Source organism: Plutella xylostella, chromosome 28 (assembly GCF_932276165.1).
Source record: "Plutella xylostella chromosome 28, ilPluXylo3.1, whole genome shotgun sequence".
In the NCBI taxonomy this organism is placed as follows: Eukaryota; Metazoa; Arthropoda; class Insecta; order Lepidoptera; family Plutellidae; genus Plutella; species Plutella xylostella.
Genome location: NC_064008.1, coordinates 1,333,055 through 1,359,661, shown reverse-complemented (window position 1 = coordinate 1,359,661; position 26,607 = coordinate 1,333,055). Strand labels below are relative to the sequence as shown.

General features: G+C 37.8%; 2 protein-coding genes across 4 annotated transcripts; one reads left to right on the top strand and one right to left on the bottom strand.

Annotated features, from left to right (window-relative positions):
* Window positions 1-1,266: 1,266 nt before the first annotated feature.
* On the bottom strand, window positions 1,267-20,546 carry LOC105384610 (V-type proton ATPase subunit C). Of its 3 annotated transcripts, XM_048631287.1 has the most exons (14): window positions 20,413-20,546; window positions 18,815-18,951; window positions 18,203-18,304; window positions 17,524-17,575; window positions 11,194-11,291; window positions 10,751-10,839; window positions 10,098-10,196; window positions 9,585-9,678; window positions 9,044-9,073; window positions 8,075-8,206; window positions 5,339-5,436; window positions 3,506-3,641; window positions 2,340-2,455; window positions 1,267-1,885 (listed from the first exon to the last, which is right to left on the bottom strand). In XM_048631287.1, exons 1-13 carry the CDS (start codon window positions 20,528-20,530, stop codon window positions 2,360-2,362), a joined length of 1,281 nt encoding a protein of 426 aa, XP_048487244.1. In that variant the 5' UTR covers window positions 20,531-20,546; the 3' UTR covers window positions 1,267-1,885; window positions 2,340-2,359. The 3 variants fall into 3 exon arrangements, with proteins under 3 accessions (XP_048487244.1, XP_048487243.1, XP_048487245.1); XM_048631286.1 differs by lacking the exon at window positions 9,044-9,073 and having other exon boundaries at window positions 9,555-9,678; XM_048631288.1 differs by lacking the exons at window positions 9,044-9,073; window positions 20,413-20,546 and adding an exon at window positions 19,402-19,562 and having other exon boundaries at window positions 9,555-9,678.
* On the top strand, window positions 20,029-24,081 carry LOC105384611 (probable 39S ribosomal protein L24, mitochondrial). Its single transcript, XM_048631289.1, has 6 exons — window positions 20,029-20,203; window positions 20,546-20,721; window positions 21,448-21,565; window positions 21,833-21,973; window positions 23,321-23,452; window positions 23,638-24,081. The coding sequence occupies exons 1-6, from the start codon at window positions 20,108-20,110 to the stop codon at window positions 23,734-23,736; spliced, it is 762 nt and encodes a 253-aa protein (XP_048487246.1). The 5' UTR covers window positions 20,029-20,107; the 3' UTR covers window positions 23,737-24,081.
* Window positions 24,082-26,607: the final 2,526 nt, after the last annotated feature.

Here is a 26,607-nt window from a genome sequence, read left to right as displayed (position 1 = left end):
CTACCCGGCTAAATGAAGAATATCAAAAATATGCTAGTCTTCAAAGTTTTTATAAACAATTTACATTAGTAGGCCTACAGTAGTAGTCATCCAACCAAGACGTCATCTGACTCTTTTGTTTTTATTATTGAAATTTTCCGATTTTCTACTGGTTTTACTAACTTTTGAAAAACTGTAACACGTTTAGTGAAATGCCGGAACCAGAAAAGACAGCCCCTGCCAATCCAGAACCGTTAAACGACCAGCCTCCACGGGAAATAAGCCAAACCGACCATATCAACAAGAAGTTGTTAACTTCGCTATTCAAACGAATGGACGAGGAAAAAGACTCGCCATTAGCCAAGATGCTAGAACCAGACAGTAATGACGTTGAGGAGCAAGACTGGGATTAGTGTCGGCATATTCTTTAGGTTAAGTTTCTAGTTTTGTAAGTAATTTTGTAATAAAATCTGTAACCCCATTTTGTCTTTCCTTGTTTGCATGGGTATAGGGTATGTACCTACCTAGTTAGTGGATAATGCATTGATTACTATACTAGGTACCTAGGTGTATGTTGTTCCTCCTCCTAATTAGTACTGAACAAATTTACTCCAGCGACTAATTACCCTATTCACTTACGTTAAGTATTGCCTTATATACCTTGCACCTAGTTATGTTTTATCTGTGTTTTCCATCCAGTTTTTTAACATTGCAACTATTATGGGTTCCCATAAGAACATTACTCTCTAAAAGCTGTTACTCTGTGTTCCCTGGTATAAGATTGGTTCACTATAGTTCCTTACTCTCAAATTTAATGGCAAAATGTTTTGTCAGTTTCAATATATTCAAGCGTTAAAAGAATAATGAATGGTTTTACTGTACAATACATACCAAAATGGTTTATTGATACATATTGTAACCATTGTACACCTAACTATTTGTTTATCCAACAGTAAATCCTAACTAATATTATAAATGCGAAAGTAACTGTGTCTGTCTGCCTGTTACTCTTTCACGCCAAAACTACTGAACTGATTTGAATGAAATTTGGTATACATACGGTCTAGACCCTGGGAAAGAACATAGAGTACTTTTTATCCCGGAATTCCCACGGGAAAACTTTTTGAGGCGAAGCGAAGCTCGCGGGAACATCTAGTGTGATATAAATCTTTAGTGGCCACCTTTTTCTACTTCTAGCTCCACATACATAAATGCTAGTCCTTCAGCTTACATATAAAATAATAAATAATTACAGGAACAGGTGTTAAATATATAAAAACCACAAGAAACAGTAACTTGAATAATATTTTTATTATGTACTACACAAATTATAATGAGGAATGTTCTTATTTACATAGTTTCTTTTTTTTTCAAAATTCCAATATACTTCATTTAATTATTATTGAACATTTAATATACAGTGTTTCAAACAGATTGGTATTCACTACTCTATGTCAAAATAGCAACTGACAATGTTTTAATACTGAACACAAAGTTATTGTGTTTTTAATCTGCAGTTAACATACTGCCCAAAGCACACTGCAAAACATGCTAGAAAGCTCAAAACAATTATTGCATTTACATCAACAATTCTTTCCAATGGCATCTTAGTAATTAAATATTAATAAAATAACATAATTCATAAATACGCAACCACTAAAAACAATATTGAGGGAGAAAATCTAAATGTAAACAATTGTCAAAATTAAAAAGAAAATATGGTAAAACTGTACATAAAAATACATCTGCAACAATTTACAAGGGGGCAAATTATAGATATAAACATTTGTGTGTATAACTTGATCAATAAAAGATTGGTAAATATAATTGTACATTTGAAACTGATTGCGAACTATCGGACCGCTGCGAGACGCACCAGGCAACTGCGAACACCATTTTGTATTATCTGTGAAAAATAAATGGGATTATTTATTATTCAATGATACAAAACTGTAGGAATTAAAAACCGTTGTAAGTAGGGTAAAATGAACGGCCTAAGTGGACACACAGTCATGTGCTATCGCCATCATAAGACCATCTATGAGTTGGTTGTTGGTGCTTTTTGGGAGAGTCCTATTTTCAGTGGACAGGTACTTAAAGGCTGATGATGATGATTTCAACTGACATTATTTGTTTTAATGTAGCAGTCTAACTATTACTATTATCAAAAATTACAAGCACACTTATTAAAATGCAACATTTCTCTATAAACAAATGCGAAATCGGTTCAACGTTCTCGAGTTATAGCGTCAGGAAGGAAAACCGACTTATTTTTATATACTACTCGTAGATAACTTAGCCGGCGATCGAACCCGTCACATCCGCCACTTTAACCACTATCACCATCAACACCCACTCACCTAAAGCCGCTGTCAGCGTCCTACAGAGCCTTCTCCACCATGTCGATGTTGATCTTGTAGAACACGTACGGGAAGTACTCGGAAGAACCGAACCCGAGACCGGCCAGCTCCGCGTTCTGGGGAATGAAAGGGGGATTGGTTAGATATGGTTGAGTAAGGCTTAGTTTCACCCTACTCTGTTAGATCATTAACACCCCTGTTACATAAAAACTAGGGATTAGTTGTTGACTTTTGACACGTCTATGGAAATTTTATTTTAGATGACATTTACCATGTAACAGATGTATTAATGATCTAACAGAGTATGGTAAAACTAGGCCTAAATGTCATGTTATGGGTTCTGAAAGTAGGTTTGGAAAGTAGATCGAAGTAAATAAAATCAATACTTTACAAGCATAAGAAGAGGGTTGGTTTTAACAAGGTCAACTTAATGCGACTTTCGTCTAGTCGGTTTTTATTAAAAGTACTAGGGCACACATAACAACAGAAGAGCTAGTTACGTCGGAACTAGAACCTTGTCGTATGACATGTGCGTGATTGTAATTTGTATTCAACTGTACAACGTACAACCCCACTTCACCTGATAAGTACCAGGCGCACAAAGAGGTACAGGAATCAAACTCACGTCCGAACTAGAGCCATGCCCCTGCGCTGAATGATCAAGATGTGCGTACATTCCTATTAATATTTTTCAGTATTTTTCTCCATATTCCGCCACTGCTTCATTTCAAAAGTAGGTACCAGGTGCACATAACAACAAAAGAGCTCACCCCATGACGATACTGACACTACGCAAGGTGCGTTTCGCCACAGATTTTGCGTTTTTACCGTTATTTCCACAATTTTCCATCGCTACTTCATCTGAAAAGTACCAGGAACCCATAACAATACAAGAGTAATCTAACTCACGTCGGAACGATAGCCATGCAGAACTGCCGAATGAGCGTAGTTTTTACAGCCTTTTTCTCCATTTTGCGCCACTGCTACATTTTAAAAGTACCAGGAACCCATATCTATATAAGAAGTAAAGCAAACTCAGGTCGGAACTAGAGCCATGCCGAATGAGCCAGATGAACGTAGTTTTTCCAGCCTTTTCCTCCATTTTGCCCGCTGCTTCATTTACCAAAAGTACCAGGCGCACAGATCTATAGAGGAAGCAAACTCACGTCGGAACTGGAGCCATGCCCCTGCGCCGAATGATCAAGATGTGCGTACAGCTGCTGCAGCACGTCGCGCAGCTTCTTCATGGACTTGCGGCTGGGAGATAGGACCGCCGCTTGGAAGTTCACGGGGAGACCGTATCTGTGGGGTGAGGGATGTTATTTTATTTATATATTACCTAATTAGCTGTTCCCGCGAGCTTCGCTTCGCCTTAAAACGTTTTCCGTGGGAATTCCGGGATAAAAAGTAGCCTATGTTCTTTCTCAGGGTCTAGACCATATGTATACAAAATTTCATCCAAATCCGTTCAGTAGTTTTGGCGTGAAAGAGTAACAGACAGACAGACACAGTTACTTTCGCATTTATAATATTACTAGCTGTACCCGCGAGCTTCGCTTCGCCTTAAAGTTTTCCCGTGGGAATTCCGGGATAAAAAGTAGCCTATGTTCTTTCTCAGGGTCTAGACCATATGTATACCAAATTTCATTCAAATCCGTTCAGTAGTTTTGGCGTGAAAGAGTATCAGACAGACACAGTTACTTTCGCATTTATAATATTTAAGCTCGAATTCACTAGGGCACAAGTTCTGAGACTGTTACAGAACATCTACGGTGCGTGTTCTCAGAACATTTTGGTAACATGTCGTGATACAGAAGTCGCGCACGCGTCCACACTCTGCAACAGCGGTCGCTAGACCTAGTAAAAAAAATATACTCTATGCGCTAGACTGATGTCGCAGGAAGTTCTGTCTCGCGAGCCAAAACACGGAACCTGTTCTGCGACACGTAGATGTCGCTGTATAGTCGCATGCGACGTCGCAGAACAGAGCGCGACGTCGCGGCGACACGTAGACGACATGTGCCTAGACAGGTTCTGCGACAATTTGTCGCCTAGTGAATACGAGGCTTAAGCCTCGAATTCACTAGGGCACAAGTTCTGAGACTGTTACAGAACATCTACGGTGCGTGTTCTCAGAACATTTTGGTAACATGTCGTGATACAGAAGTCGCGCACGCGTCCACCCACACTCTGCAACAGCGGTCGCTAGACATAGTAAAAAAATATACTCTATGCGCTAGACTGATGTCGCAGGAAGTTCTGTCTCGCGAGCCAAAACACGGAACCTGTTCTGCGACACGTAGATGTCGCTGTATAGTCGCGTGCGACGTCGCAGAACAGAGCGCGACGTCGCGGCGACACGTAGACGACATGTGCTTAGACAGGTTCTGCGACAATTTGTCGCCTAGTGAATACGAGGCTTTAAGTTAGGATCAACTGAATGGCGAGGGTGGGGTGGTGAAGCTAGTTAGTGTGCTGTTGGGGATTCATGGGTTTATTGTGGTTAAAAGAGCTTTAAAATGATTACTTTTCTACGTCTAAATTTCTTTTACATAAATATTGAATGCAACATTACTACACTCACGGGCAATGAAAAGGTTCCACTTAGAAAATCACCAAATTACTTCTAAACGGAAAAGGCAAGGTTAATGCCGTCTTCTGCAACATTGAAGTACATTTAACAGAGCATCAGGATATAAACAACTAAAATCGGTAATATTTTGTTACAATTTTAAATTAAATCTTTGAAAAAATTGCGGTTGTTTGTTGTCGGCATTTTGTGAGTGGAACTTTTTCATTGCCCGGCAGTGTAATTGCTGTCAAACTAGTGCCAGGTAATTCTGTACGAAATTCCTCGTTTGTTCGTCGCTGACAAAATGCATACGAAATGTCCTCTGCTGGACATAGGTCTTTGTCCTCAGCCTTCCTCATCCAACCACTACCCGTCTAAAACCGTTGGTCCAGCGTGCCAAAGGGCGTCCCACGCTACGCTTACTCACCTTAACACAGACTCAACGAAGACGCGCAGCGCCTTGACGTGGATCCAGGCGCAGAAGCACTCCGAGAAGTTCACCTTCAGCCACCGCACCAAAGGACCCTGGGGATGGACAAAATTATGTGAATTAATAATCATGCCGTCTCGACGGTCGAATGGCGTAGTGGTTAGTGGCCCTGACTGCTATGCCGAAGGTCCCGGGTTCGATTCCCGGCTGGGACAGATATTTGTACTCGGCTCTTGGGTGTAGATATTTATATTTAGTATCTATCTATCTATGTATTTGTGTAGATATATCAGCTGTCCGACACCCATAACACAGGTTCTGCCTAGCTTGGGGTCGGATGGCCGTGTGTGAGATGTCCCCACATATTTATTTATTTATCTTTAATTATGCATATTATCTCCAACCCACCTGCCAAACGTGGAGATTATGGGAATAACTCTCCTTTCTGTAAGGTAGCTCATGTGTGGCAGTGGATTATTAACGGTGGATTATTAACAAATAAAGAAACTAAATTAGTGCCAATTTCTCCATAGTCGGTTAGAGTATAACCAGGGAGTAGTGGTTAACTTTTGACACATATGTCATGAATTTTATATGGAGATGATGTTTAATTTATAAATCAATCCCTGTCGGTTAGATAAACGACTATGGAGAAATTGGCACTTACTATGGCTGAATGTATAGCTATAATACAGGATTCTATGGAGATAGGACCGAATAGGACGAACTGTGTACGTCGCTGATGCACAGTGGCTATATTACAGTTACAGTACTTTGTGGACATTAGGTCTCAGTTGCAAAACCGTGGCTGCTGCATTGTGGTCACATTCTACGACTTTATGGAGATAAGACCCTATGGAGTTAGGCCCCGCTGAAGATAGAACCCAGATACTTACAAAATTAGTCGTTGATGCACTGCAGCTGGGAACACCCAAATATTCCGAAAAACTTTTTTCCGAATTTGATAACACCGAATATGTAATTTACGAAATATTGCAATACCGATTTTTTTAAATACCGAATTATAAAAATCACGAAAATTATAATTTCGAATATTAAAATCACGAATATTTATTATTACGATTGTTAAATATACGAACGTTTAAAAATACGATTACTTTAATATACGAAAAATAAAATACCGATTTATTATAATCACGAAAATTTAAAATCCCGATCGGAAATATGATAATTCGTGATTTTGACAAAAACGCATAAACGTCTTTAAAACTTTAGAACCTAAACCAAAAAATTGGTGCGACGACGAGCAAAGCGAGGAGGAGCGTGTTAGGTGCACATAGATATCGAAAAACAAAGCGGAGCGCAGCGAAGCGGAGCGGAGCGTTTCAAATATAGAGTAAACAAAGTTTGTCAAGTTTTGTTAAATAGTAAACTATTTAATTTTTTAGTACTTGTTGTTAAGTTACAGAACAAAGCAATACAATTGCTCGGATTTTTACGGTGTTTCATCTTAAAAAGCTTAGGACCCAAACCTAAAGATAGGTGCGACGACGAGCAAAGCGAGGAGGAGCGTGTTAGGTGCACATAGATATCGAAAAACAAAGCGGAGCGCGGCGAAGCGGAGCGGAGCGTTTCATATAATATAGCTTATTTATTTTTGTTTGTATACGGATTATGCTGTTAATAAACACTGACTATTCACTAAGAAACATTGCGGAATTTGTATTTTCGGAATACTAAAACTTCGGAATTCGTAATTTTAACAATTCGATATAATAAAAAATCGTACTTTGGAAACATCGAAATAATAATATTCGGAAAATTGACTTTCGTTATTTTAATAAATCTGTTGTTTGAAATTTCGTTTATTATACTATTCGTGATTTTCGCTATTCGGAAACTAAAAATTCGGGATTGTGAATTATTCGGAACTATGAAATTCGTAATTATGAAAATCGTTATTTTCATATTCGTAAAAAAGTAATTCGGAATTCTGTAGTGTACCCACTGCAGCTATATTACAAGACTTAACGGAGATAAGACCCTGTGGAGATAGGACCCTATGGAGATAGGACCTTGGAGATAGGACCCTGTTCCAAAAAACATTTATCATGGTTTATTACCATATTCTACGACTTTATGGAGATAGGAAGGACATAAAACATAAGACCCTAAAGATGGACTCACGAACTGCTTATTCTTGTCGGTGACCAGCTTGGTGATCTCGTGTTTGCCTCGTTTTAGTTGAACTCTATGGAGATAGCACACTATGGACATCTCTATGGAGATTGCACCCTATGGACATAAGCCCTTCTACTCACGAACTGCTTCTTCTTGTCGGTGACCAGCTTGGTGATCTCGTGCTTCCCGGCTGCGAGCTCCGCCTCGTTGTAGTTGAACTCTATGGAGATAGGCCCCGGTACCCAAAAACGCAACTGATGCTCTGTTACCATATTCTACGTCTCTCTGGAGATAGGACCCCATGGTCAGAGCACCCTGTGGAGATAGGCTCCGGTACCAAAAAGCATTGCTGATGCTCTATGACCGTATTCTACGACTCCTTGGAGATAGGACCCCATGGAGATAGGCCCCGGTACCAAAAAGCATTGCTGATGCTCTATGACCGTATTCTACGACTCCATGGAGATAGGACCCTACGGACATAAGACCTTCTACTCACGAACTGCTTCTTCTTGTCGGTGACCAGCTTGGTGATCCCGTGTTTGCCTCGTTGTAGTTGAACTCTATGGAGATAGGACCCTATGGACTTACGAACTGCTTCTTCTTGTCGGTGACCAGCTTGGTGATCTCGTGCTTCCCGGCTGCCAGTTCGGCTTCGTTGTAGTTGAACTCGCGCACGATGAACTTGCGTTCGCGCGCGTGCAGCTTGAACTCTTCTACCACCTGGGGGGTAAAGGGGGTTATAAAGTTGCAAAAAGAAGAAAATTGTGGTAAAATATAGCATGAGTGAAGCATAGCAAAAAGAAGAAGATTGTGGCCCATAGATTGAGACTTGCTGTTGATGGCTATTTCCGAAACTTGTCTTGGACGAGTTTGTGTAAAAGGCTATTGTTTAAAATATCAGTCAGTTCAAAGTGCAGTCAAGGAGACCTGATGAAGGCCAATGACTTCGCAATAAGAGTAGCAAAACACTGGAGGAAGTTAGCTTAGTGCATTTACACGATGGAAGAAGTTTAAAATAACTTCTGCTTCGTGTCAATGTCCACTGTTAACCTTGCTATATTCATTCATTTTGTATTCAATGTAGATTAGAAGGCCTTGTTAGTAACTTAATCGACTACCTACCTATATGCGTAAGCCAATAATTCCTTCATGCTTTAATTCGTTAACAAACTCATTTATTCACTGAGTTTCTTGAACAAGCTGACAGATTAGAGCCCGTAATCTTACGTAGTTTGCTCACTCACGCATCCATTTATTCACCAATTCCTTCATTCGTTTACTATTCGTATTATTCTTATTGCACAGGCTGACAGTGAAAGAGTGAACCCTGTACACTTGACCTTCAAGCGGTAACTGCAAGTCACTCAAGCATTAATTGATTCGTTCACTAATTGCTTCATTCACTGACTCACTCACACACTCACACACTCGTCGACGTACCTTCTTGAACAGGCTGACGGAGTAGAGCCCGTAACCTTACGCCATTCGCTCGCTGAATCACTCATTCACTCACTCATTCATTTATTCGTTCACTATTTACTTCATTCATTCACGTACCTTCTTGAACAGGCTGACAGAATACAATCCGTAGTTGCGACGAGCGCGGCACGATCATGTCCGTTATCTTATCATAGCTATAGCTCGTGTATAAGTTAGAGATTTTAGTTCCTATATGTGTCACTAGATGGCGGTGTCGCTCCATTTGTACATCGCGGTATGGTTTGATTGTTCATCTAGCCTATATTCTTTAAGTAACTAATAAAATGCATGAGAACCAAACTGACTCATTCACTGACTCACTTGCTGACTCACTGAATCGCTGACTCACTCACTCAACTTACTTGCTGACACATTCATTCACTCACTCATTCATTCATATTTATGTATCTGTGTAGATACGAGTATATCAGCTGTATCTGCCTAGCTTTGAGTCGGATGGCCGTGTGTGCGATGTCCCCACATACTATTATTATTACTATACCTTCTTGAAGAGGCTGACGGCCTTACGTCATTCGCTCACTCATTAATTCATTCACTCACTCGCTCACTCACTCACTCGTCAACGTACCTTCTTAAACAGGCTGACGGAATACAATCCATAGTCTTGATCCTGATGCAGCAGCTGCGACGAGCGAGGGACGATCATGTCCGTTATCTTCTCGTAGTTGGCGTTCCAGTCGTTGAATAACGCCCTGCGGATTAAAAGGGTGTTGTTGTAAGTTTGGGGTAGGTGTTTGATGGAAGAAGTGTCGAATTATGTAGAATGTTTGATTTACAAATTTCTAGTTTGAGGGGAAACATTCTGTGGGGAAACAGCTCATGGGTCGATCGGCGAGGAATCGTTTCAGACTCAGTATTATTATTGTAAATGGTGCCGATAGTGGCCTAGATGGGTCTAAATGTAGACGGATTTTGCCTGATGATGAATACGATCATAAAGCTCAAAGCTACCAGGAAACTATACATAAACAGGAGGTTGGTATAAAAATGATCTTGTTGAATATAAATAATCAGCTATAAACCCCTAAAAAGCCAGACCAGCAAAGAAGGTATTCTATAAAAAAAGTACCAGGACATCATACACAAACAGGAGCTTGTATTGACAACTCACTTGGGCACGATGACGAGCAGCGTGGTCAAATACTCGCTGTCGAGGATGAAGTTCTCGCGCTTCACCAGGTCCGCCAGGTTGCGGGTTAGCAGGCTGCCACTGTAAGGTAGATTGTTATGAATAAGTGTATTGGTTAAACATATTAACAACATAAGAAGTGGGATAAACAATGGAAGTAACTATAACACCAAGTGTGTAAGCCCCTTCTCCCACTACGCGACTCTCAAGCGACGCGACTGCGACGCAACCCTCGGTCCCATATATTTGACAAGTCAACGACGATGCGTCGAAGACCCCTTTTGATAGGCGATCATGGGTTGTGTCGCAGTCGCGTCGCTTGATAGTCGCGTAAAAGGCAGAAGGGGCTAAAATTTATGTGGTTTCCAATGATTGTATACTATTACCGTCGGTGACTGGCACTAATCTGGCTAGCAAATCTTTTCACTACGGTGAGACACCCTACCCTAGCCTAGTTCGGCTTGATAGTTTTGTCACCGATACGCTAAGAATGAGGTTGACTTTCTTAAACATTGCGACCTATCATGTACGTATCATCATACGAGTTACATTATGAACTGCAAAAAGTAATTGTCTCTCTTTTTGGCTGATGATGATGTAGGTAGTGGAATAGGAGCTGTAAAAGGTCTACTCACGTTTGCTTCTTCTCCAAGTTCTGTAGGTTTCCTTTCAGGGAGTTGTAGCCCTGCGACTTCACCTTCAAGTCGGCGTCTATTTGCCCCACCTGGAGACACATACAATTTTATCTAAAGAGGGTGCAATTTTATGAGTGTACTTCAGGTCAATGTGAAATCACAAAAATAAGCACTTATCCTTAGAAACTGCAAGCTGAAGTGGCAGTATTCTGTTTACCGAAGGACCGATAATCGTTAACACAACTTATCGAGCAATGATGTAATACTAACTTATTGGCCATGAAATTACAAAAATAAGTGTGACTGGAAACAACAAATAGGCAAGCTCCAAGCTCCGACCCGCGAATGAAGAGCTTACATAAGTAGCCAGCTGAATGTTCTAGCGTAGCAGTAGAAGTTTACAGGATAATTATATGTATATGATTATGATGACAATGACTCACCTGTTTACTGATAATATCAGCAATGTTACGCAGACTCTGCTTGATGGGATACTTGGCCATGTCCCACTGGAAGCGTGTCAAGTAAGTGGGCAGGTCGCCTGGAAACATTTACCACCCATTAGCATCGAACTAATACATTTCCGAACCACTTTACACGCATAGACAACGCATTCATATACAGAACTATCTTTAGCGCCATCTTTTGACGTTACTCAGAACAATAGTGACATATAGCGCCATCTAGTGAGTAATTTTCTCAACTTTTTGATTATTCGTAAGAAGTGTATGGTCGAGGTTTCGACGACAGTAATGACCTCTGTTGGTGTGAGATTGTTCTGTATGTTGTAATGTTTTGTCTGTGCGATTCGTGGGATGATGAATGGGAAAACAAATGGCTGAAATAAAAAATAATAACCACGGATATTAGATCTTGACAAGAAATAGTTAAACCCCAGCATTTAAAAACAAGGGGTAGGCCTAGCAGTATTACGGATAAGGGATTTCATTGTTTTATATAAGGAACATAATCAGTATTTTTCTGTTTCTTTATTAATTTTCTTAGGGAAGGGGACATTTTCATTGATGAATAAATATTTTAAAGTAGTGTGTGATATTAACTTTATGTTTTTTTTGGCACAGCTGTTTTAAAAATCAATTCTTATAACGTATGACATTATGAACTAAAAATTGCATAATATCATCATGTATGAGTACTTGTCATGTATGTATATGAAGTTTTTAGTAATGATATCTAAGAAGGTATTCTTCTGTCAAAGTCTAAACTAAGCATGGGACTATTATGTTATAACAACGGAATTGATTAAACTAAGGTTTTTTTTATTTATTATTTTGCAAAAACAAAATATACACAGCTTAAAGTTACAATAACGAAAAACTCATGTAACTATAATTATATTACTAGCAATGTTTGAATACATGCAAACATCCATAACATACAAGGAAAACATACATACTGGTATCTATTATTATATCAAAATACATGCATAAATTCAACATAACATGCACATACAAAATTGGACCAATGCAAAACAAAATACAGAAAAAAACAAAGGTAGGTAAATAAATATTATCGTAGATCCGAAGACTACCTGAAAAAGTAATATTTTCTAAACAACATTAGGAAAAATATACATATATTACCTAATTGTGAATACATACAACATTATACATAAAGTCGTAAACAATATGCACCTATTACTCTCATCTATCCCATAAACGCACACTGTTACATAATTATATTAAAAGAGTTTCATATTATATCCTTAGTTTTTCACCAACCAAGGGTTGGCTGGAAGAAATAGCTTTTTGGCAAAACGCCCGCCGTCGTCGTATACTTACTATTTCTAAGTTTGTATTTGTAACTATGTTTTGCCTGTGTGTATAAATAAATAAATGATTATAGTCATATTTTAAGTCGTCTTTTTAAAGCAGATTTTGTTTGGTGTTTTTACCACCCTATAGTTTGATTTAACGATTAATTATGTGGTAATTCGTTGTTATAATCACAATGAAATATAAAATATACCTAATATGAACCTGCATTTAAACGGTTTTATACTAAGATAAGATAGATAAGTATAATGCTAATTAAATGAACGGATGGCTAAGTTCATAGTGAACAAACGATTGTTTTAAATTCAATGAAATTCTTATGATTATAGTTAGTAATAAAATAACATAATATATCTCGTAAATATCAATTATGAAACAAAATAATAATTAAATACGGGTGGTAACTACTTTATAAGTAGTACCGGTATCGTAGCATGGTAAAATAACAATAATCTTTAGCATAATATGAAATAATACATACGTACCTAAAAACGGAAAAGATGGTTATACTTAGATACAAAAGAAAAGTACGTTACTTGTATTTTAGTATAGTACACATATTTAAAAGTAGTTATACACATGGGGTTCAGAAAAAGCTTACACCGACATACACAGTGTTAACAAAATTAAGGTAGCGTCCGCAAAAAAAAACAACATAAATAAAAAAAAAACTTTGTGTAAAGCTGCTACAGTGTGTTACTATTTGGTATAGGTAGCTATAAAAAAGCTTATTTTCCATAAAAGTGACGTACACAGGTGTTTTAATTAAAACGTCATCCTAAATTACAAAAATATAATGATAAAATACTGTTTCTGTAAACGTGAAAAATGTATATCGTAAAAAACCATAAGTATTGAAACCTTGTTTTTTATGACACACATTTTAAAAAATATTATTTAATAACCTCGTAAGTATTGATAATTTTAAATAATCCAGGATGGCGCTTATAAACAGACTTAATAAACGATCAGCGCCACCTGTTGATCACACAGTTAAACCAATTATACATAACCTCACATTACTATCGATCGCAACCACTGCCTTAGCATCCACAGCTTAGAAACAAAACCGGCAAATAAAATGGCCCTAACGCATTTAATAGGACGAAGAAACTTGGTATAATGATGATGAATATATAAATGGCAGATTAATACAAGCATTTCAATTTGTTTATTATAACTATTATTTTTACAAATATTTAACAAACAATTAGGGAGTTTTTCATTTACCAAAATCTTTCCGCCATTTGCAATTTCACCAAAAGTTTCTAAAACTAAACGACAGGGGGCGCTGACCGCCGTTCAGTTATTGTACCGCCATTTCTAAAAGCGATTAACGAATCGCTAATAGACGATGGCATACTTTGCGCCAATAAAGAAACTAAAATACCTGCAGAAGCTAGTAAAATAAAAACCAATAAATGCCTGATGGTAAGGAAAACATAGTAAGTATCGACAGAGCTACGAAGCCTTCAGTTTAGATTCATTTCTTTATTGGCACATCTCAAAACGGGTGCTGAGCTTAGCGACAGGACATCGGGGCATCAGGAACCTTGCGTCAGCACATGATGGTGGTGTCTGTCATCGTCGTCATCCTCGTCCCATCGCGGTGAGCTTCGCCCGCTCGAGTGAGTCGCCTCGCAGTCCGAATGGTCGCCATGCTCGCAGTGGTCTCGATGCTCACACGGCCAGCAGCCGTGGTGTTCAGAGAAGGCCGAGTCGCACACCGGGGATGTGGGAGTGGGGGGAGGCTCGCCCCCTCCAGTGTCCGCGAACGATAGGTCGAAGCCTAAAGGTTTGGTTAGATGGTGGGGTTGGCACCTTTTTCGGTGGTTCGAATTTTTTCAGTGACATGGCATAGGCCTCTCCCGAAAAGTGCCACGTTTAATGAGAAGTAATGTATTAGTATATGTCTGTTTAACTTTTAATGTACACAGAAATACAAACTTAAGAAAAAACTAATATTAATTGCAAATGGTAAAGTATCGTATTTTTTTACTAAATATTGAATGATGTGTAAATTTTCTTTGTTTTTTAAGAAAATATTTCATATAAGTCGCCTAATAAACCTATTTCTATTATGTTTACTTTTGTGAGTTCGCTTTGATATGTAAAACAAATATAATCATTCGCCATGATTATACTTGAGTATATTAACTTGTTCAAGTCCTAAACGCCTCACGTTTTCAATAGAGTTGGTAAAGTAAAGAGGATATTAGTATGGGGTTGGGAAAAATTATATATACTTAACAAAATGAAAATATATTAAAATAATAAAAAGCGTAAAGCATAAACAATATGAAGCTCAGTAAGGCTTAAGCTATGAATGTATCGTGAGGCAGTGATTGCGATATTCTCTATGGTATGAAGACATATTTATATTTATTTTGTATATAATATACCTAAACTTAACATAAAGTGTGCGAATAACTTACAATATCATTGAGTTTATACATTTTTACATACGAAGGTGATCTTATTAACTAGTCTAACAAATAATATATACTTATTTAAGTGCAATTGACTGGTTGGAATTTTATTAGCTACCTTAAAGGCAAGCCAGTGTGCCCAACGCTCAAGTTTACTTCCGAAAGTAAAAAATATATATTTGAAAACCTTCCTATATTTATTAAATAGTTTTTTGAAGTTAAGACTAATGAAATTCCATCCCGTAAGATATAAATATAATTTATAATTCACGTTGGTCATTTTCTAATTATGTACTATATTTTTTTACAACTAAATGCTTGCGCTATTTCATTCTTTACTTACAATTTTACCAACGAGAATTAAAATTCATGTACATATTTTTTTTTTATAAATCAACAATTATTATTTCTAATAAATTAATACTATATTTCAATACAACGCCCTAAAGATTTATTCCAGTAAATAATATCTGGTCATAACTGAGGATACTCAACCTCAATCGGTGTCCCATAAAACGATCATGAATCGGAGAATGACAGTAATTAATTATTCCGCTGACCCAATTTCTATCCTAGCGGGCCTATTGCCATCTTTAGGTAACTTGCGTATTATATCAAGTAGGTTTTTATTATTAATGGCGTTATACTCATGAAAATATAAGTCTACACTGCAAATCGATTGTATACCAATGACTAAGAGCACTGTAAGGCTAAAAAATAATGCGAGATTTAATTAATTTAATATTATGTTAACAGAAATCTTCTTATCGGGCCGACACAAGACTCAATAGGTCATGTATTTAAACCTAAATAAGAAAATAAGACTGACCAAGAAGCACCAAACGAAGAGCCGAATATTTTTATTCATACCAAGAACATACTCCGTAAATTGATATGACACCGCCCGACACTATTCATGATTTGACGTCGCGTGTCGTGTAGACCCAGAAACGCCTGGGACTCAAGCCAAAAGCAACCTTATTCACTTAAACTCAAGTTATTCAATACGTAAAATAGGGTATAACTTCTGCTATCCACACGATGTACCGTCGAAAATCTCGTATCCGTTTAGTGACAGTCGATTAACCTAATGTAGTTGAAAATGAACAGTTTTTTTTAAATAAAAAATAAAGTTTTTTATGAAGCATATACAAATAACTGAAGCACGAACGCACGTAGTAAAGCGATACATACACTACAAATATTACTCACTGCCAAATACTTTTTTCCATTTCTCAGACACTGAAATATAATATAAATTCTAACATTCTCATAAGTAAGACCAAATCTAATTATAGTTAAAAACATCATTCAAATAAAAGCTTCAGAAGAGAAAGCGTAACAAATATTTTTAGATAAAAAAAAATAAAATGGTAAATTTTGAAACAAATACATTTTCCCAGGCCAATAATTCTCCTTAATATTTGCCAATTTAAAAATCAAATAATACAACAAGTAAATGCAATTAAAGTGCATTTCAAAAACATTCCATTCCAGCTATGTACATTTAAAATCACACCTAGAGTAATAAACAAAAATAAACAAATAGCTGTGCTCGAGGTTTTGAAATAGTCGCAAGTAAATTAAAAACCTCCTATTAAAAATTATAATAGTTATAAAAAACACTGTCCACGCAACATTCGTAGCCTTGGCATTTTTATATAAATTTTAAAAAGTATTGACATTACTGTTAGATTCTATTCAGCAAAATTTTATAAATGGTACCCATTTTTTTTAGGAAATTTTCATAAATGTATAAAATTTTGCTGAACTTTTAGTAAGTGCTATTTCTTTTGTGAGAATTGTTAAAGAAATGAGATGTGATGTGTGACTGTGTATAAATAAAGAGACATAATTATAAATAAAACAAAATATGTATTAACACTTTAAATAAAAAGTAGTATATAAAATATATTTTATAAATAGTTCGAGAAAAGTATTGTGCAATTTATAATAAAAAAAAATATGCAAAATTTTGTTTTTATAAAAAAACGAACCATTTTAAATTTGAATTTTCACATAAAAAAATGGTCCGAGTTATAAATAAAATAAACATGCAAAATATACAGAGAAAGAAAAGAAATAAAGTAAAAAGTTAAGGAAGAAATGTATTTTGAATAAACCACCGATATTTAGCGACATGCTCCTCAATTTTTTTATAGCACTACCTTGTGCCTTTTAATATCATTTTAAGTTCTACTATTTACCCAATATTTTCTACCTTAAATTAGTTTTTCATGCTGGCAACGGTTTTTTACCACCATTTTTTAAACACCTATTTAATTTTCGTCTATTAAAACTCCCATTAACATGCCATGAAACAATTTTATTACTATTCTATGAACCTTAGTTTTCATGCAAAATGTCACCCTGTCAACTCGGTTGGAACCAAGATTTCTGTATATTATAAATCCATTTGGAAATTATATTAAAAAATATTTATAGCATAAGTAAATGGATGACATCAAAAAATACAATGGTTGAGCTGAGACATTTTTTGATGTCAGTGAAATTGATAGGCATTTAAAAAAACACAAGTGTCACTTACTGTTGTTTGCCATCAAGTTCTCGTGAAGTTTGTCACGCTGGTCTTCTAATACCTGACGGAAAAAATTATATTAATGAAAAATAAAAAATATAAAAAACATATTTTTTGTTGACCGTACTTTAAAAACTAGTGTGGAGTGAATGAGGATATGACAGAGGATAGAGTAAAATGGCATGACATGACCAACAAAGCCGACCCTAAATAAGGATAAGGCAAGGAAGAAGAAGAAGACTTTAAAACTAAAATGCGAATCACATTTTTGCACATTATGCTTATACCTTGATTCACGGGGAAAGACATCTGACAGAACTCTTATTACATTTTAATAAGGGTGGTTTTTGTTTGTATGTCTTTCCCCGTGAAATGAAATATAACTGATAATCTATCCATTATTGTTAGTCTCATGGAAGTGATAAGCAAAAAAATATAATATTTACATTGTGTTCATTTTATATTCTTTCAAAAATGCTGGACTTGTATTTGTCAGTAAATTAGTATCTTTTTTCGGTTACATTACTTTACTATAAGTACAAACCTGTCTTTATCATAGCTACTATTTAGTTATTAGTACAACTATGTATATCTGTCATCGTGATTTGTTGTGTATGTAAGAAAGTGGATCAAATAAATGCTTTATCTATCTATCTAGAATTTATTATAAAAATATACATATACATACCTCTCCGAGGTATTGTGCCACCTTTCTGGTGATGTTCTCGACAAATGTGTCGAGTTTGCCGAGATCGTCCGACAGCCCCACCAACTGATCCAATGTCCCAACCTGGAATCAACAATTTATTGATGATTACTTACTGGTGTACTTCCACCAACCCACACTAGGAAAGTGTTGCAGACTAGGGGTAAAAAACCATCCCTTCCTTGGTTTGAAATCACCCACCATGACTGGTACATATGATTTCAATTTTACTAACTATGATTGAATATTACAAACTTACTGTGATGCCAAACTCTCTCAACACAACTGCTCATAGTACACGTACTGATCGCATGTTTGCAAAATCATAAAAAAAAAAAAACTGTGATGCTATCATGTTTTATTGATAGTTTTACTGATAGAGATAGTATTTTTTGCAGAGGAACTTTGTTAGATTTAAATGACAAAACACTCCTTTTGTTGTCGCAGATAACTAAGCTTTAGATAAAAGTATTAATTATGTTTGGCAATTCATCCAAATTTTCTCCCTAAGCACAACTACTCCAAGTCTTTTGGTAAATAATACAAGCAATATTTGTCACACATAGAAGGAAAAATATACCATAGAGGTCTTACCTTGAGGTCCGGGATAGGGAATTTGTAGTTGACACTGAGGTTGCCAGACTTGGTGGCATTATTCAGGGTGTCCCAGGTCTGCTGGCAGGTCTTGTCGCCCGGGGCACTGATGAGCCAGTATTCCGTCATTTTCACAGCTAAAACATAAACGAATCACTCATCAGCATCTCTGACCTTGAATCAATCAGCAGTCACAAGGAAAACACGAAAAGGAAAGACCAAAATATGTACTCCAGTTAGCAAACTACATGCTTCGATTACGTTACAGACGCGAGTTTGGGGTAAAATCGATAATTTCAACGAAAAATCACAACGCAAGTTTCGTTCAAGGAGTGCGGGCAAGTTATGGGGTTTCAGGCGGTTTGTGTTTAACAATAGGGTGTCGAGCAATCAATACAGGGTGTCGCGCCGCGGCGCCGGCCTGGAGGCAGACACCGAGGCGCCGGTCCCACCTCCAGCTCACAGAAATCACCCCTAACCACCCTGCGGACCCACACATATCACAATTTGACACTTGTTGTCCCGCGTAAAGCGCTCCGCCAAGGATTTAAACCACATAACCTCACGTAAATCTCCACGACACTCACCCGGAACTCAATAAATACTGCTGTTTATCAATTTAATTTGCAAAACAGCAAATTTTTGACGAAATCACAAGACAAATCGGGACTAGCCCCTCAACAGCGCCATGAAAATTCACGTGATGCGGTGCTGCCACCTACAACGACTGGTCGGACAGCTGATTTACGTCAGTTGTCTATGGTTTACTATATTTCGGTAGAAATAAACCAAATATTTTGGGCTTTCCGCTTTCGTTGCAGCACGAAATTTTAAATAATGCATTAAGTAAAATGTTCACATGGTTGCAAGCATTTTTAACAGCATTATTATATTTTTCATAAAGTACTAATACATTAATATCGTTGTCTATTTTTAAAAAAGTACAACTTTTGTCTCTGTTTAATCCGTTCCGTTACCATAACAAAGCAAAGTAGGTATGAAAAATTTGAAGATAAAAATGAAAATTAAACTAAAATGTACCTGATAAATGTACCTAGGTACATGATGTTATTATAACTAATACAATTAAAAATTTTACGTTACAAATAAATTGAATTCACTAAAATACAAACTACAAAACCTTAAATAACGAATATAGAGAGTACGGAATTAATACAGAGGGGACTCGAAATTAAAAAGAAAAATGTCAAATTCACAGATTTGATTTGACACCTACATTGTTGATGATTGTTGTTGAATTTTTTTGGGTTATAAATTACGAAACAAACAAAAATGCGAGTTTATAGCTTTTTATGCAAGAAAGTTGGTGATCTCACCATCAAATATTCCAACTTTCCGGAGTCCTATGTCAAAAGGAGTTATGAGCAGGTAATTATTGCATTTTAAAGGAGAGAAACAACTACAAAAGTAACCTCAAAATACTGAGCTAGCTACTTGAGTATTCTTTCTTTTCTATTTCCCATATCGACAACTTTTTCTGCCTAGTAAATTGCTGACTGACCAATGTTTAAAATCCCAGACCCAATTTAACGAGTTGTTCTCGTTAGCATGAAAAAAATATAAAAAAAAAACCTAACCTGTTTTAGGTTCGGATTCTTTCATCTTTATCCCAAACTGCTTGAGTTTGCTTTGCACCGAATGTTTGCTTTCTACCGACGGTTGAGCACTGGACTTCGCACTCTCATTGTCTGCCATTTTTGTGTACCCCAGGTTTACTGGAAAAACCCAGAAGGGTACCCTCAGTACCCTAAGGCAGAAATAGCAAGAAGAAAGTATCGTTTCACGACGAACAGGCCGTGGACCTTTCAATTCAGGATGCAGAACGACCGCAACATCAGAAGGAAGAAAGTATTCTTGGAACCCGTTGGAGAATGGAGTTTTTTCAAGTAAGTGCCACAGGAATCCATTTTTGTTGTTTTTCTGATGAAGAAGAACTGTGCTAAAGTTTATGGGACATATTTGAATCGATTTTTAAAGTATTTATTTATTTGCTATTGTATTGATTTGGCACACAACTTTTGTTGACCTTTTTTGACATTTGTAAGAACTTCATGCTGTCAATCTCACTCACATTTGCTTAATATAAAGAGTTTTAATCTCAAGGATAAAATACTCAGAATAATAACAGTCCTGTTCATTACTCCCTTATTGTATGTAGGTATCTTCTGTGAATGAAGAAACAATATGAAAATGGCACACCACCACTTTTTTTATTCCAATTTTATTCGCAGTATAGTGCCACAAACTTATCTGTTCCGGTGAGAGCAAACTAAATTGATCCATATCTCATTACTTACTAATGAATTGTATATTGTTAAAGATTAGATGGGTTTATTAAAACCGCAAGAGTGAATTAACAATACGAACAAACATAAAACCTTTTAGAATTAAGAAATATTAGACATTTATGTGAACTCTCAACGGAACAGATAAGTTTGTGGCACTGTAGTTATAGTCAACATGACAATATGTGGGTCTTCTCAAGTAAGTTATCTATAGTATTCATTTGCTGTATGTTTGAGAGATACCAATCTACTCAGTAGTAGTAACAAGAGTAACACTGCGCAAAGCATATTTTTTGGTATACTCTAATCGTTCTGAAATCTTTCCAGAGGTGACCGCGTAGAGCTGATGGTCGGGCCGGACAAGGGTAAGCAGGGCATCGTGTCGCAGGTTATCCAGGAGAGGAACTGGGTCATTGTGGAGGGACTCAACACGCATCTCAGAGTTGTGAGTGTTTTGTTTACATGTCTATCATCAATGAAACAGATGGATGAAGGTGGAAGTTGTAATATTTTTATCTGTTGTCTGACAGACATCACTTTAAGTGCTAAGACCGCCTTTTGGCATCATCATCATCATAGTCATTAGGGATGTGCTTCCAGCCATACAATCTTAGAGGAGTTATATTGTAACCTTCAGAAGTCGGAAAGTAGTGGTATTCTAGCTCATTTCACTATTGTATACCTTTATTAATACTAGCATATCCTCTAACAGGTAGGCAAAGACAAGAAGTTTCCCGGCGTGACCATCAAGTCGGAGGCCCCGCTGCTGGTCACCACCGACGTGAAGCTGGTTGACCCGGAGACCCTCAAGCCGACCGAGGTGGAGTGGAGGTACACCGAGGATGGGGACAAGGTAACAATATCATCTATAACATATAGTCTCTAGTATGGGTTTTGCAATTTAGCGTCAATTCACACGTACCACAACCACACCACGTCGCAGCGACAAAATGTGGTCAAGCTGTGGTTACGTGTGAATTGTGTGACAGCGGCTTTTTGCAGTTGCGTTGTGGCAGCGACAAAATGTCGATGTGGTTGCGTTGTCGCTGTCATTGCGATGTGGTAACCACGTCGTCGTGTGCAGTTAATATGGAAAACAGGTTGCCGCGGTGCCGCCGCCGCGTGGCGGCGTTGCCGTTGCGATGTGGTTGCGTTGTGGTTGCGATGTGGTTGCGATCTGGTCGTATTACACAGGTGGTCGATAACAACGGCAAAATGTGGCACGTGTGAATTGGATTATTCATTGTCAATACAAAATATACGCCCGACCACATCGCGTGGTTGTGGTGTGGTTGTGGCTGTGGTGTGGTTGTGGTACGTCTGAATTGACCCTTTCGAAAACAAAAAACGTTTTGGTTTTCTTCTGTCATTCATTATAATCAGCGTTCATTATCTGTCAAAACTTTAATGATAGTTTCCGAGAGACACCACTTTGTATGTGATAAAACGTAAATGTTTATAGTTTTCGACAAACTATTAAACCTGTACTTGCCCTCTTTCTAAAGAGATTTATACTCAAGTGAAAAACCATTAGTACTTATGCGTATTTTTTCCTTTATTGCACATAGGAAAACTTAGGCCCGGGTCTCCTATTACGCGCCGTAGATCGCGTCCAGCGTCTCGCCGTAGGCCGCGTCACGATGCTCATTACATCTACGCGCCAACGTCGGCGTGTGAGGGAGACCGCATCAGTACATTTCTATAGTGAGGATCGTGACGCGGCCTACGGCGTGACGCTGGTCGCGACCTGCGGCGTAAATAGGAGACCCAGGCCTTAATGTCAATAGCACCTTATTCCTCCGGGTCCGAACATATTAATTAATTCATTTCATTCACTAATGCGAGGTGCGAGTTTGCGAGTATGACTTCCCCAAAGCCGCGTCATCCCTACGCCCAAGTTCCCTTAACTCATTCATTCACTTGCTCTAGGTCCGTTTATAGGCGCATCTACACCCAATGTTCATTCATTCACTCACAGATCCGCGTGACCCTGGCCAGCAGTCGCATCATAAATATGCCCAAGTTTCCTTCATTCAATAGTACTAGACTAGGCTTAACGGCTACATCCGAAGCAGCAACCGGGACCCACGGCTTAACATGCCGTCCGAAGCACGTCCATGTGATCAGTTACGATCACTGAAGCCAGCTCAACTACGGACGCTTCACCTACCCTTTCACTCACTATTTCATTCACCCGCAGGTCCGCGTCTCGCTAGCCAGTAGCCGCATCATCCCAGTGCCCAAGGCGGCGGAGGAGACCATCGATTACAAGTCCAAGTCGGCGTACGTGGAGAACAAGGAGAAGGACACCCTGGATGATACTATTTCTAAGGTTTGTTTATGTTTTTACAGGGTGTAGCTTTAAGCTAATGTCGGCATTAAATCTATGTCTGTCTCTTTCTGTCCGTATACTGTCAAAGCAAGGCAGGTATACATTTAAGGTCATCATTAGCTTAAAGTTCCTTTCTGCAACTCAGCGTTAAACATACACTTATTTAAAGTATCAATTTCTTCCAGATAACCTTCAAGCCGAAGCTGCAAACATTCGAAATGGACGTGATGGAAGCGATGGGCATCAAAGACGAAAGAGTGCCGGCGAAGAGCTACTGGTACTAGAAGAATATACCAAGAGTTAATATTACTATTATTATTCTTAATTTACGTACAGTCAGCTAAACAGATATCTGACCCACTCCACGCAATTTTATTTAGTCTGCGAAAGCACTATCATTGCCAAATGTTATATCTGATTGATAAGCAGTCGTAAACTAAAGTTTGTTTTTTGTATTGAAATACCTGCATAATTCAGTCAGATGGGGGTCAGATATCTACTTAGCATACTGTACCAAACAAACGAGATGTGCAAATAATATAAGTTTAGGTAGATTTTAATTAAAATGTATTCTGTTTATTATGATGTGTCTGGTTAAAAATTATTACACAAGTTGATAGTTTTTACTATTTATTGAGTCTTATTTCTACTAATTACGGACTACCTACCATAGCTACTTCATCATCATCATAATCAGCCTATAGCAGTCCACTGCTGGACGTAGGCCTCTGCCAAAGCACGCCACTGGATGCGATCTTTAGCTTTCCGCATCCAATCATAACCAGCCACCTTTCGCAAGTCGTCACCCCATCTAGCCGGAGGGCGTCCCACACTACGTTTGCCTAGTCGCGGCCTCCACTCCAGAACACGTTTACCCCATCGGTCATCGGTTCTTCGACAGACCATAGGTACTTACCTACTTTTAATTTTACTCAGATGTAATATTACAAAGTTCACATTTACATAGTACTTATGTATAGTACAGTGTAATATGGTCCTAACCCTAAGCCAATTAATTAGGTCTAATATCAAAACAGACGTCACAAAATCTGCTTATAAGCTGTTTCGAGTTGCAAAAACATGTTTTTGTTTTGCATCTATTAATGAGAGATAAAAGCTATCAGTTATCACAATTTCTATGAAACATTATTAGTATTGGCTTAGTGAAATTGTTTCCTGACTAGGGGGGCTATCTTTTTAATTCTCTTCGTATCTGTGTAAGTATCTTTGTGAATCAATTTCGTACTACGTAGTAGATAGATTAACTGTTTGGATAAGTAAGTATGCATTCCGTAGTGTCTACGAAAAAATACACTGAAAAATTTGGCTATTCAATCCATGTATAGCTGTTGTGTATACCATCGCTTTGGTGAAGTAAAACCTCGTGATGAAACCTCTTAGACAAGTGAAACCTGCATATAAGTATTTAGATTTAGCAAATCTAGATATCATGTGAATCCACCAACCCGTAGTGGACCAGCGTGGTGGGAAATGGTACAAGCTTAGGAAGACAGTTTTGTTTGGTGATATGCACAAAGGTTCCACTCGAGAGAGCCAGGTGCAGGTACCTAACCCATCAACAGATATATAGGTTTTAGAGAATAAAAGGCATCTAAATTATTCGGTTTCAATTGACCTATATAATCTAATTATAGTCAGTATGATGTTTATGTTATGATGAACTTGCAAGTTGTTTTCCAGTTGCGTCCAAGTTATCACTATCAGCATCGTAGCGAGTGGAATAACTAAGTAGGTATATTAGGTATAATTATAATAGGTACATAATATACCTTAAGAACTATTTACGAGTTAGTAACGTACGTAAATGACCTACTTACTGCACTGCATCATGGGGTCAAATCAAACACAACAATGATTAAATTCCACCCTTCTTCCTAGCGAGTCGGTTACAAAAACTATTAGCTATAGCTTAGGGTTTGTCGCCGGTCACCGCGGTAAAAGGATTGACCAGACACTTAAAAAGTGTTAGGTACTTAAACATAAACAAATGAATATACTGAAATATAAATAAATAAAGTTTATTTCATAGCATTTATGTCCACATTTGAAAAGGAAACAACGATATTGTGTAATATTTTACTATCATAAAATATATTTGAATGGCGGGTTTTATTTATAGTACGCACCTATAAATACGTACCTATTATTTATTCTACACTAGCTGTTCCCGCGCGCTTCGCTTCGCCTTAAAAAGTTTGCCCGTGGGAATTCCGGGATAAAAAGTAGCCTATGTTCTTTCCCAGGGTCTAAACCGTATGTATACCAAATTTCATTCAAATCCGTTCAGTAGTTTTGGCGTGAAAGAGTAACAGACAGACAGACAGACACAGTTACTTTCGCATTTATAATATTAGTTAGGATAGTTAGGATTTCCAGGTACTTTATTAGGTACTTACTTATATATTTAGGATTTCTTTTACAGGGATGTTTATTATGCTAATGCACTTAAAATCTGTAATCTGACGTGGTACCTAGTGTTCATTAGGTATTCCAACGAACCGATAACCGGTGGGATAAACGAGTTCTTAAGTGGAGACCTCGAACTGGCAAGCATAGCGTGGGACGCCCTCAAACCCGCTGGACCGACAATCTTAGACTAAGTAGTAGTTGGTAGTGGCTGGATGAGGAAGGCCGACGACAGAGTATTGTGGCGCTTCTTAGAAAAGGCCTGTGTTCAGCAGTGTATAATTACGGTCTGATGATGATGATGATGAATTTACACACAATAATGTACCAAGCACCTGATCTTTTCATATCTCCCGAGGATTGCAGTTCTGCATCCATAAATTGCCGTAATCTGACAATCCATTCAGCGTTATCTAAAGTCATTTAATTCTACAATTTTTCCAATGAGCCTGTTGTGTGATATCTTCTGATACTATCACGCGTCTGAAGCGTGGTTTGCGAGTGGACATGAGCTGATAAAACGAAAGGGTGAGTGTGTAAATGTATAAGTATACTTAATGGGTAGGTACCTATAGACACACTTTCTTCTTTCGAGTGACTCGTGTTCGAATTGGTGTGACATCGCCAGACCTAGACGGCCCGATGGTGTAGTGGTTAGTTATTGACTGGTTTGTCGGAGGTCCCAGGTTCGAACCGTGATCAGGGCAGATATTTCGTCGTCGTGGGGC